Source organism: Neophocaena asiaeorientalis, unplaced genomic scaffold (genome assembly GCF_003031525.2).
Source record: "Neophocaena asiaeorientalis asiaeorientalis breed wild unplaced genomic scaffold, Neophocaena_asiaeorientalis_V1.1 scaffold443, whole genome shotgun sequence".
Taxonomy (NCBI): Eukaryota; Metazoa; Chordata; class Mammalia; order Artiodactyla; family Phocoenidae; genus Neophocaena; species Neophocaena asiaeorientalis.
Window position 1 is genome coordinate 516,773 of NW_020171808.1, and position 16,498 is coordinate 533,270.

Sequence of the window (16,498 nt, forward strand, 5' to 3'; positions counted from 1 at the left end):
AAAAAAAAAAAAAAAATGGGGGGGGGGGAAAAAAAACAAATTTGCCTTACTCTTTCAAGATTAAAGTTACTTTATGAAATTATTTTAAAAATGAACAGTGATTACTTTTAACAAATTCTATTTGCTAAAACTTAGTTTTCAGGATGTCCCCCCAGCCTCATTTATCTGTCCCAGCTGATTTACCTATCCAAAAATAAATTTTAAAAAAATTAACTTGTTCACACTAGACAATTAAAAGAGGCTTACCACACGGAAAGATGAGTGTTAGTTTAAATAATTTGAAATCTTTAATGTATTGTAAATTATAGTTCTTTTAGTTTTACTTCTAGAATGGTTTTAGATCTCTCCGCTTGTTTTCTGATAAAACTAGTTGCTGTATTCAGTAAACGTTTTTACTTTTTTTCTTTTTAAAATACGCTCCTTAACTGTTAGAGTCAAGTCTCAATTGATCAAAAGAGACTGACACTAACATGCAAAACCATCATGTTACTTCATAAGAGTAAGCACCAAAAACTAGGCATGATTTCTCATGGAAATATAAATGATATATAAATAAATAGATAAAAAACAAGACAATGTTTTATTTTATTAAATTTATTGTTCATCTTAAAGCAAATCAATTACACAGTAACATGACAATTCCAACTTGTTCACAAAGAGTGATAACTGAGTTCTACCGTTAAGCTCTGCTACATTACACCACTTATCACCTGATGAAATAAGATAGAGAATGAACATTTACAAAGGCACCGCTGTGTACCTTGACAGATTCAATACATTCAAGATTTCAATTCAGAAGTTTCTTTCCAACATCTTGGAAAATGTACTCAGATGCAGAACGATTAGTAATCCTTTTCCCATTTGTTACTTTAGAGATTTTGGCTGAGTTTGTTTGGCAAGAATAGCATCAAACTTACTAGCCTCCCTTTTTTAACTACCTTTTTTTTTAACTAAGCAGAATACAAAAATCTATAAATCTCTCATATCTGATAAATAATTTATGAAAATTATTTGATAAATTTCATAGTACAATCTTCAGTCTTGTCTTTTTCAAGCACAGTGATCAGTGCATCTCAGAGTTGAGGGAACTGCCAAAGTAATATACAGATTGATATTTAGACTTTTTAAAGAAATCAAAGCCTTCAAGTTGTTCAATGAAGAATGAGGTTTGTATATTCAAAAAGGTAGTGTAAAATTATAAAACATTAAAGAAAAAGGAAAGAAAAGAAAAAAGAAACTAAGGAACTACATTTTGCTACACTGGGACGGAAACTGGACTTTCCCAATAGCTTCTACCCAGAAAATAAAGAATAAGGACTAACAGCAGCCAGAGTTCTTACACCGCTATTAAAAAATAAATTAAAAAAGATTAAAATTTTTACATCCAGTTTGAGATCAGTTTGAGAATAAAATACCTGCCTAGCAGCTCTTTTGTAAAATGTTACTACAGGAAAAAGAAACTAAGCATATTACCCTCTTGTTTCTAATGAGAGTAATATGTAGAAAACACACGTCCAGTTTCTTTAACATTGAGAGACTTAAGTGTCACATGTTCACAGGAGGCACTGCTGGTGGAAGACCCTAGAGCATAATGCACACCACAGCCCTCAGCCCTACAAGTCCTAAGAGTTACTCAAGTAACATGCTTCGTGTTGTGTGCGGGTCTGCTTTTAAGAGCAACTCTAGTCATGAATATTCAGGATCCAGGTGATCAAGAACTCTAACGATGACAAGACTTTCCATTGCACAACAGGTACATGATATTTTGAGTTTTGTACCTTCACACAAATTCTGAAGGCAACATCATTTATAAAACTAGTAGGCAAATGTATAACATTTTTAATAGTAAAAACTCATGATAAATATCTCCCATGCCAAAGTATCAGCATATATTACACTCTGGCCACCATATAAATTATTTTCACTATTAGAAAGCAGAATCTACATCCTTCAGGCAAATGTTACGTAAACAATTCAAGAAATATGTTTTAAAATCTGAATAGTCATTAGTCATTCAATGAGAGGCTCTTAGTTCCATAAATAAAACCAAGTTAGTAGTAACATATCCCAAAGATTGCCCAAAGTGAAATCTTCATGTAGAGTAACATTTTACAAAAGTTACTGAATAATATACTCACACACAACAAAATCAAGTTTAGCACTGTAATTCATATTTTCCAGAATAAATTCTACTTTCTTAAAAGTAAAACTGCATTCACAGGAAAAGGACTAAAGTGCTAAAATTTTTTTATAATTTTCAATGATCACTCAAAATACGTAATGTCACTGGCATGGTTATTCCTAAGTCATATTTTTTTAAATAATAATTTTTCTTAAAAAACAAAAAATGTCTTCCCCAATTTCAAATACTTTACTGATTTAATGGGGAATGTCCTTTGGTTATTAAATATAACAAAATCATAAAACCACGAGAAAGTAAAATGAAGAAGTTTCCTATTTAACACTACACCTTAAACGTCCAAACATACACTTAAAAGCTAGAAAGTAGGAATCCTAACAAAATGTCTCAGCTCTCCTTAAAAACAGCAGCTAAGTCATATGAGAAAAGTCTTTTTATGTAAACATCAAGAACTTTTAAAAGTGTCAAAACACAACAGCAAAACTTAATCCCAGTACATTAGCTTAAAACAATCTATCCTAAGTTAAAATTATACCGAAAAGCCTAACGTAAATGTCTTAAGCTTTTTAAGAGGCTTCAGAAGCACTGGGGGACACGTGTACTCCAGATCTGCTGTCATGCAATCCATGGATGATGCTTACTTCATACATAAATAGCCCGTGGAGTTCTTCATCAGTTCTCTTCAGCCTTCAGAAGCAATAACCACAAATCACACAGGCCTAAGTTCTATCATATATATATTTTTTTCATTAAAAGACATCGAAGAAGGCTCAAGAAGTCACTTACGTCCATACTTCCACCTCCAAGAAAGACTACACAGAAAGCACCTTCAGAAGGTATCAGCCTAAGAAGCTGCCTGCTTTTTTACATTAAAAAGTCAAGAATCCATATGCAAATAGAAGCAAATCCCCCGACAACTCAAACCTTGCACACATCAACAGGGCTGTGTAAAAACAGCACACAAGCCTCACCCAGATTCATCTAGATGGTCCTCAAAATTTGTTACTGGCACTTAAAAAGGTTTCATCAGTCACAGGACAGAAGGAATAAGTCACTGGGTACAGAGCACAATGCAATAAAGAGGGGCATTCCTAATGGGCTGCATGCATCTAACGGAGCTGCTGCGTCTCACTCTAGTGGTGACAGGACTGAAATAGCTAGTCCTGACGGGGAGAGACAGAAAGGGATGGGCTGTGGAGCGTGCGAGACCTTTAGAGAAACAGGTGGGAAACAAGAAGACGATACAAAATGATCGCTATCCTTGGGCTTCTCAGTTCCCAAAATCCATACAACTCAAAATGCAAACACTGTAAGACTGTTTAAGTTAATAAATTACAATTCCTGCCACCTGATTAGAAAGCCCTTATGTGGGCTTCACAACTGCAGGGAATGTACAAGGGAGTCAGTTTCCCCAAAGCCTGGTTAAAGTCCACAAAAAATTGAAGCACGTGAGCAAAAGGCTCTTCAAGATGATGACTCTAAACTCAGCTAATATTCTCCACCACCACAGAGAGCAAAGACCATATCTCTGTTGTTCACCTTTATATCCCTGGAGCCCAGCACACAGGAGGCACTCATATAGAATGAACGTATTTCTTCAGATGCCCATGAGCCCAAAATGTGAGAGTGAAAACCTACAAACCTCTCCAAACTGCCTACGTAAGAAAGTGTATAAAACAAAAATCCGACAGGTGGTTCTGCCTCAGTTTTAGCTGTACACCGCAGAACACAATTAAATTCCCTTACAGCGCAGCAGCTCAGTTAACTGACTTTTCTCCAGTTTTATTGATTAGAATAGAAATCCCTTATGTTTAAAGAGCACCTAACCAAATCCTGCTTCTCTGATCTATTTTGGGATTAATAGTAACCCTAAAAAGTAAACTGGTGCTGTAGTCGGTTGGATGAGCTGGGTAAATAATCATGAGAACTGACGACCGTCATTATGGGGTTGATTTGATATCTACCCATCCCATAATGACCTGATAGGAACCAACTCCACAGTGACTTCTTTTCCCTCTGTAACTGGAGAACGCAACCCTGTACTCCAGCCAGCTAGAGAACCACTACACAGTCCTTATGTCAGCCACTATTCACATGGGTCCAGCCATGGAGCGTGGAGGGTTTGGCATAAGTCCATCATCAACCATTTACTGATGGTAAGTCAATTCTGTCATCTCCAAATGTGAAGAACAATTTTTTAAACTGCCAATAGTGAAACCCAGAGAATGCTTCCCTAGTAGAGGCAGCCTGAACGCAATCTAGAGATGTACGTTTTTTACTTTTTTGTACTATAATTTACTACTGGACTACAAGGAACTCTCAGAAACACACATGCTATAGAATAACTAATAAGCACTACACAAAAATTTATGAACAAGTAAAAAAAATCAGTGTCCATTAAGACTACATTTTTCTCTGTCACACTTCAAGCCTGACAAAATAGGGACTGCAGGAGTAAAAAGATAAGTAATCATCTCTGAAAGACACAAGACCAAACTAAACACTGCAGAACTAGACCACAAAAATGTTTCTCTCGTAAGAAGTGAAATTAAACCATGGTACTAAAATTATCTGCTTTCCAGTATATCACCAGTTATTTTCATCTGCTCAACCTCCCAGCTCATACTTCTTCACGTATAATCCAAAGCATCTCATAACATTTTTTCCTGCTCTTGCCACTGTTCTGTTCATTTTGAAAAGGTACAAATAATTCTAGCATGTACCTTCTTCCAAATTTGGTTAAGAAGGCCTGTTCTCTGATCAAACAAACCTATTGATCTTCAACACAACTTCAGTCGATAAAGACATACTTCATCCTGAGTGTGGGCATTCTGTAACCACTGCATGTGAGAGCACACCACCCGTCAGCATCAGGTACGAAAAGTGCCAACCTATGGCTGGTTTACCTCTGACTTTAAAACAATACACAATACAGTCACAATTTTAGAATCTGTTGCTCTTAAATGTAATTCAGTAGTGGAACACTATGTTCTAAAGGGCATTTATAGCAATACAGCAAATAACATTAATTCACAATATTCAGTATCTAATTGATGTATAATTATTGCTAAGACTACCCTGCATTTTTATCAGGTATATGGTTTATAATTGTGTCCATCACAATTTTTAGACTGTATTGGAACAGCTACTCATGGAAATTTCTTCAGTGCTAACACAAAAGGAAGACTCATAAAAATGCACATAAACTCTCTGCATTTTAACAGTTAAGAAGCTATAACTTGAATGCATTCAGACCTGTAGCAGGCTGTTGCTGCTGTGTAAGTGTTGCAGCCATGGCAACGGCTGCTGCGTTTGGCATGTTGCTGAAAGGGGTGGGTCCAGTAGTGACTCTGGGCGCATTCTGCCACTTCTTGGCTTCTGCTCGCCTGGCTTCAAACACATCCACAGCATCTCCCAAGAACATTTTCCTGTAGCCAAGGTACTGTTCTTTGAGCACCTACAGGAATGAAAAAAAGAAAAGATTAATCAAGTTTTGTGCTGACTTGGGTAATATAGGGATGAATATAACCATGAAATAAGTTAGCAAAGACAGATCAAAAACACTGCCAACACTACACACTTCATCTAACCTTCAAATCAGAAGGATCTGAGTGATGGATCGGAGAGTTCTATCACACCTTTGTATACTGCGTTCCCTATTTTAGTCATATGTCTTTATGATCAACTGCCTAACATATTCTGACTTCAGGAGGCCCCCTTTAAAATAAGTTAGCTAAGCTTTTAGACAAGCAAAGTAGTATCTAAAATTCCATTTTAAATATTAAATATTCCAGTTTCTCATGAAAATTTCCCCTCCAAAGGCCAAACTTTGGATAACTTTTAGATTCAAAGAGCTTTAAAAAAAAAAAAAAGCCCACTAAATATATATTTGTTAAATACCTTTTTTATCGGTATAAATAAATAAATAATAAAAGGCATGGGTGACACGAGTCCAAATAAGACATCACCTAAGCAGAGAGAGTTTGGAGGGTATAAAGAGGGCTCTTACTTGATCAACATTGTTTATTTTACAATGAGAATAACTCATGTTGAGCTTATGTAACCAAACTGGAGGGAAAACAAAAGAGAGAGTTTATAATTTCAGAGTAAGAAAAATTACCAACTTCATAAAGTGGGCTGGATTACCCAATACAACATTTGCCTTAATTAAGGCCATTAATAGGAAGGATTCTGTTTCACCTTACAATTATTAAATACTTTAAGGGTTTAGCTTAGTTTAGATCAGTTTTATATTACTTTTGAAGAGACGTAAGATTTTCATATTTCCAACCTGTTCTTAGAGGAAATTAGTAAATATGAGGCTTTGGGTTGTGACAGGTATTTCCAGCATTTGAAAGCTGTCGCCTCCTTCCGTGTGGACGTCAGTGTATCATGCTCCAGTCCCAAGCTTTCCCACCTCTGCAACGTGTGCAAGTGGGCCTGCCAAGAGCTGGAAACTGGGGAAATACACTCAGAAGTGGGCCTGTGACATCAGAAACCACAGCTTACAAGAACAGATCTCCCCCAAACGCATCCTCCCTCTTTCTGTGCAATTACAAGCACATACCATGCAGCGTGTGACATCAATAGCCCATAAATTTTAGTTCTACTTCAGATAATGGGAAATAATGACCTATCTTAGAAACTTAAAAAAGACATTTAGGGCTTCCCTGGTGGCGCAGTGGTTGAGAGTCAAAAAAAAACACAAAAAACTGACACCAACCATTATCTACAGAATTAATAAAAGTTACGCCTAACTTTGTTAATGTTGTGGAGGCCTGGCTGATCAGGTGGCTCAAGCCTGTTTCAAGAGGTTATCTGTGTTGTTAATAACACCACAAAAGGAAAAAAAAACCACCTCTTATAAGAGGTGAACAAGTCTAGAAATTACAGTTTACTAAACGCAGCTGAAAATAAATGTCAAATCTGATCATGGAACATCCTTTGGTTCTTGGGATGTGTATTAAAAAAAGGGGTAGGTCAAAATTTCAGGTAAAGTTTATCCAACGTGAACTGGAGCTTTTTGTGCAAATCTCTGTCTCATTATGGCCCTGTTACCGAAAAAGGTAGTTTTCAAACCAGAGAGAATAAACTGCCATTGAAAAAACATCTATATTTACAAATATGTCTCAGATCTCCTTTAAAATACTCCAGGGAAACCAACTGTACTTCAATGAAAAAAATTTTTAATAAAATAAAAATGTATTGGGGCTTCCCTGGTGGCGCAGTGGTTGAGAGTCCGCCTGCCGATGCAGGGGAACGCGGGTTCGTGCCCCAGTCCAGGAAGATCCACCATGGAGCAGCTGGGCACATCCCGTGAGCCATGGCCGCTGCGCCTGCGCGTCCGGAGCCTGTACTCCGCAACAGGAGAGGCCACAGCAGTGAGAGGCCCGCGTACCACCAAAAAAAAAAAAGTATTAATTAAAAAAAAAATACTCCAGGGGAAAAAAGCACATGTGGAGAACTGATAAAACAACATCAGCAGGATCTTGATAATGGCCCAAGTCGGGTGGTGGGTACCTGAGCATTCATTATAATAGTGCTCTACTTTTGTGTGTATTTGAAAACTTTCATAATAGAACTTAATGGGAAAAAACATCTGCAGAACACAGACTTCAAAGTGCCAACAGAGAATCACCTTTAGCACTTTAAAAAACTAAACACTTATTGCAGACAAAGTTTCAAGAGAATTTAATAAAAATTCCTCCTTTAAAACCAAATTATTTTAAAGATTTGGTTTAAAATTTTAAATCTATTAAGGCAAAAGGTCTGAAGTATGCTGTCACTTCAAAAATGGTATGATTTAAGAGGTTAACTTAAAAAAAATTATATTACCATGCATCAAGTGAAAATAAAAATGAAAATACTGGTAATCTCCATGGAGTTCTATTACAGTTAGGGATTGATTTAGACCCAGGCTTGGATGCTTTGAATTTTAAAGGTTTTCTCCGACTATACGTAACTCCAAGAAAGACTTTTAATTATATCTGCTTGATGGAAAAAGTGTACGTGTATTAACATTTCGCCCAAATAATTTCTAAAAATGAACATATTACACAAGGTTCAAAATATTCAGTGACAAATTATTTTATTTTTATTATTTTAATAAATACAGTTTCCTGTGTTTAGAAGGGACAAATGTTGTTTTAGCAAGTTTTTTTTTATGTAGGGATCAATAAACATTTAAAACACACATAAAATTAAAGCAGTGAGACATGAGTTTGCTACTAAGACTGTTTACTTTCTACAGAAATAAACTAAAAGAGATGGAAACAACCCAATGTCCAACAGAAAACAACGGGTTACACAGACTACGTACACACATGCAGTGAAATCCTGACTACTAAAGATGACGGTGAAGACGCGTGTGTATGAACGTGGAATGTGGTTCCCAATGATGGAAGAAGTTAAAGTAACAGAGTGCACAGGACACTTGGATCTTGTTGTTTTTTTTTAAAGATCTTATCCATGGTTGTGTCTGGGCATGATCTGCATTATTTTAGTTTTAGTCTTTTTCACTTACATATAATTTTCGCTATTTCTGTAATAAGCATGGATACTTTTGTCCTGTGAATGAACAAATAAATACTTCACTTGGGTGTAGATGTCCAGATAGATGAACAGGCAATGAGAACTTACCTTCACATTTTCATGAATAGACTGAAGTTGTGCAGCTAAAGCTACAAATGTTTGATAAATTTTCTGCATAGCCATTGACAAATCTATAAAAGAAAATCATATTATCACACAAATATGTATACGACACAATCGATATTATTTTTCTATTACTTGAGTCCAATTTTTGGTACAGTTAATGTATAGGATGAATAAACTACACCAATACTTCCATGGATGAGAGAAGACAGCAGAACAGACTGAGAGAAGGACTCCTCCATCAGTAATCTGGGGGGCGGGGTGGGTGGGTGGGGTGCCCTAGGACATCTGCCATTACATCATAATAATTCATAACAAAGCATTTTATATTTATAGGAAATAAAGAGCTAATCGAGGACTTTTAAGGAAATTGTCTTATGGCAGTTTAAGACAACTACTAGTAATAATAATCTAGAATATCGACTATATAACAGCTTAAGCTCTCTAGCTGAAAAAACAGTGCTATTAAAAAAAAAATTACCACGGAAAGCATGTTACCTTGAGGGGTGATGTGTGAATTGTTCGCTTGGGTGGCAAGATGGTTTTCCAGTTCTTCAATCTGTTGTCTGTACTGCTGGAGCTGCACCTCAAACTGCTGAACCAGGATTCTGAAGTAGCTATACAATAACATTTACCAAGTCAGATCAGTTTTAAAACACTGTTTCCTTTATATTCAAAATTCCAACAAAGATATGCCCCTGTTTATTTAAGGAGGGCCTTTGAATTAGTCTGATGAAATAATGTATCTTTAAGTGACAGAGGTATTATTGAAATAAAAACCCAAACTTGTAAGTTATCAAGGTCTGAAAAATAGATGCACAGCCTTACTCCAATCATGAAAAAATACCAATTAAGGGATAATCTACAAAATAATTTAATACTCTTCAAAAATGTCAAGGTCATCAAAGAAAAGGAAAGACTGAATAAATGTTACGGATTGGAAGTGACTAAGGAGAAATAACAACTAAATCCAGTGTGAAAAGAATCCTAGAACAGAAAAAGTGCATTAGTGGAAAAGACAGTAAGTTCTGTATTTTGGTTAATATAGTACCAATGTTAATCCTGTTCTTGATAATTATACCATGATTATGTAATATGTTAACAGCAAGGGAAGCAGGTAAGGGATATAAAAAAATTCTTTGTACTACCATTTCTCCAACTTTTCTATACGTCTAAAATTCAAAAGAAAAAATTCAAAAAACCCGTGCAATTGTCAACTAGATTTTACAGCCAAATACTTACAGTTCTTATGTACAGTTCTTATAATCTGAAATACTATTGATATTTATAATCTGAAAACACTACAGTGTGCTACAGAAAGAGTATGTAATTATAATCACTATTCTGATAAATTTAACGAGAGAATGCTAGAAAGATAAAAAGGGACCTTGAATAGCACAAAACGCAGTCTGAACACGACTCCACAAGAAATGGGGAACTGTGAATGCTTTTCACAGTGGAAAATCACACAATTCAACCCATCTCAAAACTATCTCTGATGGCAGCATGAAGAACAAGACAGCAGAATAAGATACTGAGGAAGTCCAGCGAAGGAGCTCATCCCATGCTAATCCGAATAAGGTATCAGGAGTATCACTGTTATTGTCCATTTCCTGATTTTGATCACTGTACTATGGTTACGTAAGAGAATATCCTTATGTTTAAGAAATACACTCTAAAGTACTCAAGCATTAATGGGTATCGTGTCTGCAAACAACCCTAACTGTCCAGGGGGAAAATGTATTTACACATATGGAGAGCAAGGAACGAAACTGCAGTAGAAATGTTAACATGCAGGGAATCTGGATGGAAGATACATGAGAATTCTTTGTTTCATTCTTGAAACTTTTTTTGTAAATCTGAAATTATAATAAAAAGAAAAAACAAAACAAAAGGGTGAGGGGCCAGGAGTCAACCAGACCCCTACCGCGCAGAAGCTCAGGACTCTCCTCTTCATGCCACAGGCTCCTCATTTCTAAGACTGGAATGTGACAGCTGTGGAGGGTTTGTGGGAAAGCAGGTACAGCAGGTGAAGGGCCAAGCGCGCTGTGCGGCATATGGCAAGCATTTGAGAATATGAGCTATTACTCTCCTGCACGACACAGGCAAGACATATACCACATGCATGGAAACCACATGAATATACAAGCTGGGTACAGGTGGGTTTTTCAGGTTCACTTATCTACACTTTGTAATTTTTCTTCCTGAAGATTTATTATGTATGCAAATACAAGTTATGGAAATACGTGAAAGAGTTAAACTATACTTAGTATGCCCTGTTTAAGGAAGGGACTATCATAAAGTATTTTTTAATTGAAAGTCCTTATGGGTATAAATATAAGTTTCTACTACCTGCACAATGTAATCAAGTAGAATAGACCCTGTAAGTAATATGAAGTGCAACTGCATAATAGTGGGTAAAAGCTCAGACCTTAGCCTTCACTTACCCTTCAATAAAATGGGGATGATATACCCTCTGAGTTATTATGAGAATTAAATTTAAAAATCCACATAAGGTGCCCAGACTTGCTACAAAGTAAACTAAAAATCCCTACCCTGTATACTGTTTTTACTGTTCTGCTTTTTTAAAGAGAAAAACATTTGTTTAACTTACTCAGCAGGAGCTGTATTCTCATGTTGGAGTCCAGGTGGTGTTTTCTGGGTTCTTAAAGCTATTTCAGCATTTTTTAACTCCTGATATAATAGAGGTTAAGAAAAAGAAAAAGCCAATTAAAAGTTAAGCTAAAAATACCAACTACCTCTGGACTGAAACTTCGACAACGCCATTCCTAGAGCTTCATATGCTGTGAGAACTTATGGATGAAGCCGCTTTACAAGGTGCTAAAACCTTCCAGGCAAGACAAACTACACTTTTAACAAACTTTATAATAAAGTTATATTATGGTTATGGTCTATTTTAAGAAACCATGGATTCCTGTAGGATTTGTGAAGTCAATTCATCCACAGTTAAAGACGGTGTTACTATTTTAAAATCTGTAATAATACAACTATAGAAAACACTATTTAAAAAAAGCAAGGTAGTAGTAATAACCCTGAGGTTGATGACAGCAGCAGTTAACATTCTGGGTACTTACTTACTGTGTACCAAGCCCTGTGCTACAGGCTCCCCTTCTATTATCACGGTCACTCCTCAGTAACAACTCTATAAAGTGGGTGACGAAGTTACAGACATTAAGTAATCTGCCCAAGGCCACGTAGCTGGAAGACCTGAGACCTGAGTCTAGGGGCCCAATTTTGTATGCCTCACACACTTAACCTCCCTTCCACTCCTCTGCAGTGCCACTCTTATCTTCCAGCCAACGGTTTTTCAAGACTCATAATGCGTCTAACCCACTTACACTCCACATTCCTATCATTTCATTGCTTCTGCAACCTCTATTTCAACGTCTATTTAAGTTTCCCTTACTTAAAAAGAAGTCTCTTATCCTAACTTTATGTCCTCTGCAGCAACTTCTTACCCTCATTTTACTGCCCAGCTGTGAAGTCTCTAACGGTCTCTAACTGTCCCTTCCACCTCCATGTTACCCTCCACCTCAGCCTTCCGTCCTGTGACTCTGGACACGGGCCCAGAGCCTGGACTGCCCAGCGCTGAGCCGCGCCTGGGTCGCACTGGGGGGCCCCCTCCCGTAACGCTTAACGGCCTGCGGGTCCTCCAACATGCCCTCTTCCTGCCTCCGCGCCTTCCCCGTCACCCTGCCCCTTCCTCGCGGCCTGGGAACCACCGCCACAGCTCTGGAGGCTCAACTCTTGAGTGTGCCACTACCGCTCCATCCTGCTCCGGAGGGGGGCTGGAAGCACCCACTGAGCCCTCTGCACTCCGTCACACCTTGTCCCTGGAACACTTACGTGAGTGCTTTAGCTCACTCTCCCTAGGATACTGTAAGCGTTTTGATCCCAAAGGCCAGAGGAAGTGCTCTGCACATAACAGGTGCTTAAAAAGGTTCTCTGAATTTGTGGATTCAGCAATATAACTTCAATGAACCACGCGGCACCTGCCCTGCCCATAGAAAACATTCACCACGCAACTTATCTGAACTCTTAAGTGATGTCCCCCAAACGGGGCATGTGAAAGACTTCGCTTCCATAAGGTTCTGGTCTTCACAACCTCAACGCTGCTCCTTACCTCAGAATTGCTTTTATTTCCCAGAAAGGCTTTCTTTGAACAAAAGGTTTTGGATTTAATAAGATGGATAACTCCTTCACTAAGGGAGTCAGAATGTTTCTGTTTTCAACTGGCAGTTCACGAGACTGTGGGTAGAGCACGAATCCCTGTGTATTTGAAATAAGAGAAACCACAGAGCAAACCCCTTTGAGTTCTCATCTAAACTTTCCTCAACGCAACTCAGAAGCCATTTTCCCTCAAGGGAACTCTCGACTCCCACCCTCTTCTCTCTCAGTCTTTGAGCACTTCACTTACCCCACAAGACTTTCGTACTCTGGAGTTCTCCTTTTGTCTCTGAAAGCCAAGTCTGGTCATGTGACAAGTGTCTCACACGCGCTTGTGGATGGAATCACCCAGTGTGAGAGTTACAACGGTTCCTGTTCTCGTGTTCATCTTTTCCCCTTGAGTTTGCCTCCCCTATTACTGTCATAATGACCTTGTGCATATAATTTCATCAAAATTTCACACATGAAATTTAGAATTTCCTATAATGTTTAACCAGAGTCAAAACACTCTCCACAGTCTAAAGGCTTAAGTAACATTCTGTTCCTCCTAGGAAATTCTGATATCTGAAAGATCTGATGATAAGGGAAGAATAAGTGGGAAGGAAACATGGGGGAATACTTTATTCATATTTAACCAAAGCATTTGTAAGTGACCAGGAAACGTGAAAGCAGACAATAAAGCCTTTGAATCCTCTTTAAGTATCATAGTTTAGATTAGCTTTTTCTGGTAACACATTTATTAAAAATGTCACAAAGTATTCTCCAATAGTTGACTTAAAGACACATAAGCAGGTACAAACTTCCAGTTACAAAATACTAAGTCCTGGGGATACAACCTACAGCCTGGTGACAACAGGTAACAACACTACACTGTAGATCTGAAAGTTGCTGAGACTGTAGATCTTAAAAGTTCTCATCTGAAGAGGAAAAAAAATTGTAACTATTCGTGCTGATGGGTATTAATTAGACTTCTTGTGGTCATCATCTCACAACATACACAAACATTGAACCATGTTGTACACCTAAAATAACGTTATATGTCAATTACAGTTCAATAAAAAAACACAAAGCACTTAAAAAATTTTTACTTAAAATATTATCACTTAATTTATGACAAGCACAGCATTCTGATAAACCCATTAAAAAGGCGTATCACAGAAAGTTCATTAACAGATCAGGGAAAACTTTAGGGAAAGATGTCTAGATTGCCACGATCAGATCAAGTATACTGTATAACTGTGAAATATAAAACAAGTAAATCATCTATCATCATTCTTCCCCACTGATGTAAAGAAGGTATTTTACGTTATATATTATACCACTGGGACAAGAAGCAAGAAGACATTAGTGACAGAAGGTATCAGCCTCATTACCATTTTTATTAACTAAGACCTAACGAAACTAGCAAGTCACTGGAATTTAATATCTATAAAGCATGATATAATTTATATTTAACCACTGACAGATTAAAAAAATGTGTCTTTCCCTCTTGTATAATATAATAATTTAGGCAGTAGGCACGCTTGTGAAACAAAGCAGTCGGAGCATAAGCTTAGAGCTGGATCACCAGGGTCTGAATCTATGCTCTTAGAAACAGAGCTCTCCTGTTTTCTTGTCTGAGGTAATAACAGTACCTACCTCATAGGGCTGTTGTGAAAAATCACTAGGTTAATATATCTAAATTGCTTAGAAAACTGTCTCATACATAGTAAGCACTCAATAAAACCCAGTAACTATTAGTATAGTAATTTAAAAGTATATGCGCTGTACGTTTTCTTATAGCATGTCGGTATGAAACTCCATAATTTTAAAAAGACCTATTTCTACTTGAAAAACAAACAAAAATCCTACAATAAAATGACAGTTTACCTGAGCAGTTTCTATTTTCAATTTGTCAATATTGAGAGTGTTCCTCTGTAATCCACTGGCAGCCAATGACAAAAGCTGCTTCAGAGCTTTAATATCTTCCTGCACTTTAAGCATTGCTTTTGAAGACATTCTACTAATTTCTTCTTGGACTTGTTTTTGTTCCTTCACAAATTTCCTAAAAAAATAAATAAAACTCAGTTTTAAAAAAATACACCTTTGGTTTTATACAGAAAAAAAAAGTAGGCTGGTGAGAGTTTTAAGTCCAAGTGTTTTAAGAAGCAACTATTAAAAATTCACCTACAGTTCACAGAATGGCAGTTACAGAATTTTAATTCCTTTATTTATTTAATTCCATTGTTCTGCGTTCTCCCTGATTTCTAAAAGCACCACAATGCTCCCCAAGTTACAACGCTTAGGAGGAGGAGAGGGTCCCCCTGAAACACCTCCCAGCACTCCAGTCTGATTCATCTACTGATGACACCTCACACACTTACTGCAGGTTGTCCACGTCCTGGCAGATGACAGAAGGTAGAGTCTCATCCTTCAGTGCTTTACTATCCCTAAGAAAGATGCCACAGGCGCATTAATACCAGAGATCATAAAAAGCTGACGGCTATCTGTATATCTTCTTTGGAGAAATGTCTCTTTAGGTCTTCCATACCTATAGCTGATTCACTGTGTTGTACAGCAGAAATTAACACAACATTGTAAAGCAATTATACTCTAATAAAGATGTTAGAAAAAAAAAAGCTGACAGCTGAGTTCTACAACAGTATGTGTTAAGATACAAGAAAACAGAGCAAATATTCCCCATTTACAGTCTTCCTGGATGATTTTGAAGTTCTTTATAAAGAACAATAAACTTCATGATCTACAAAATAACTAACAATTCATCTGACATGGAGGTTTCTTTTCTAAGGAGATTGGCATCTATTATAAGTACACGTAGACGCATTTGACTAAATGTTCAAGAACAAAATAAGAAAATACTACAGACGGGATGAAATATTAATCTAAGTTCCTCCAGCTCAAAAATTCCATGACTGACTTTTCATTCAGTTCAAAAATATTACAGCATTCACTAAAGGAAGTCTGAAAAACTTCTCACAATGAGTTGCTCACAAAATTTTACAATGTCAATCTGTTCTTCAACAAAATAAGACCTAGGAGTAGCTTAAAGGATTGATGACTATTTAAGGAAGACAGGAATAAATGTAACTGGGCTGTAATGGGGGGAGCCGCAGATCTGTACAACTTCGGGGACATAACCCTGGGCAAACGGCAGGCTCTCGCTGCTTCCCCCTTTACGTAACAAATACACACAAGATGTTTGGGAGGCGGGAGCTTCGTCATTTATTTACAAATGTTTTATTTAATGTAATAGAAATTATGTGAGAATACAATTGGCAAGAAAATAATGATCTTCAAATGTATATATGACATACATAGAGGCTATTCTCCCTCTTCAACATCAGTGAATGGTGCTGGGACAGTAATTTATATATAAAATAAACAGTATATATACATTTTTAATTTGTATATATAAATAAAAAGTGCTCCAAGAGTAAAGTTCCATGAGTTGTTCAACATTTACTAAGTTAAAAAGACACATACATATATTTGTGCTTATTTATATTATTTGGGGAA

At 36.9% G+C, this 16,498-nt stretch overlaps 1 protein-coding gene across 1 annotated transcript in view; it reads right to left on the reverse strand.

Moving 5' to 3' along the window:
- Positions 1-16,498, reverse strand: part of NUP58 (nucleoporin 58) — a gene marked incomplete at its 5' end in the record, with an annotated part of 33,124 nt that overhangs the window by 5,250 nt on the left and 11,376 nt on the right. The window contains 6 exons of the mRNA XM_024750982.1: positions 5,396-5,597; positions 8,780-8,862; positions 9,293-9,411; positions 11,409-11,488; positions 14,852-15,026; positions 15,346-15,411. Coding sequence (XP_024606750.1) covers positions 5,396-5,597; positions 8,780-8,862; positions 9,293-9,411; positions 11,409-11,488; positions 14,852-15,026; positions 15,346-15,411 — 725 coding nt within the window. The remainder of the gene's footprint in view (positions 1-5,395; positions 5,598-8,779; positions 8,863-9,292; positions 9,412-11,408; positions 11,489-14,851; positions 15,027-15,345; positions 15,412-16,498) is intronic.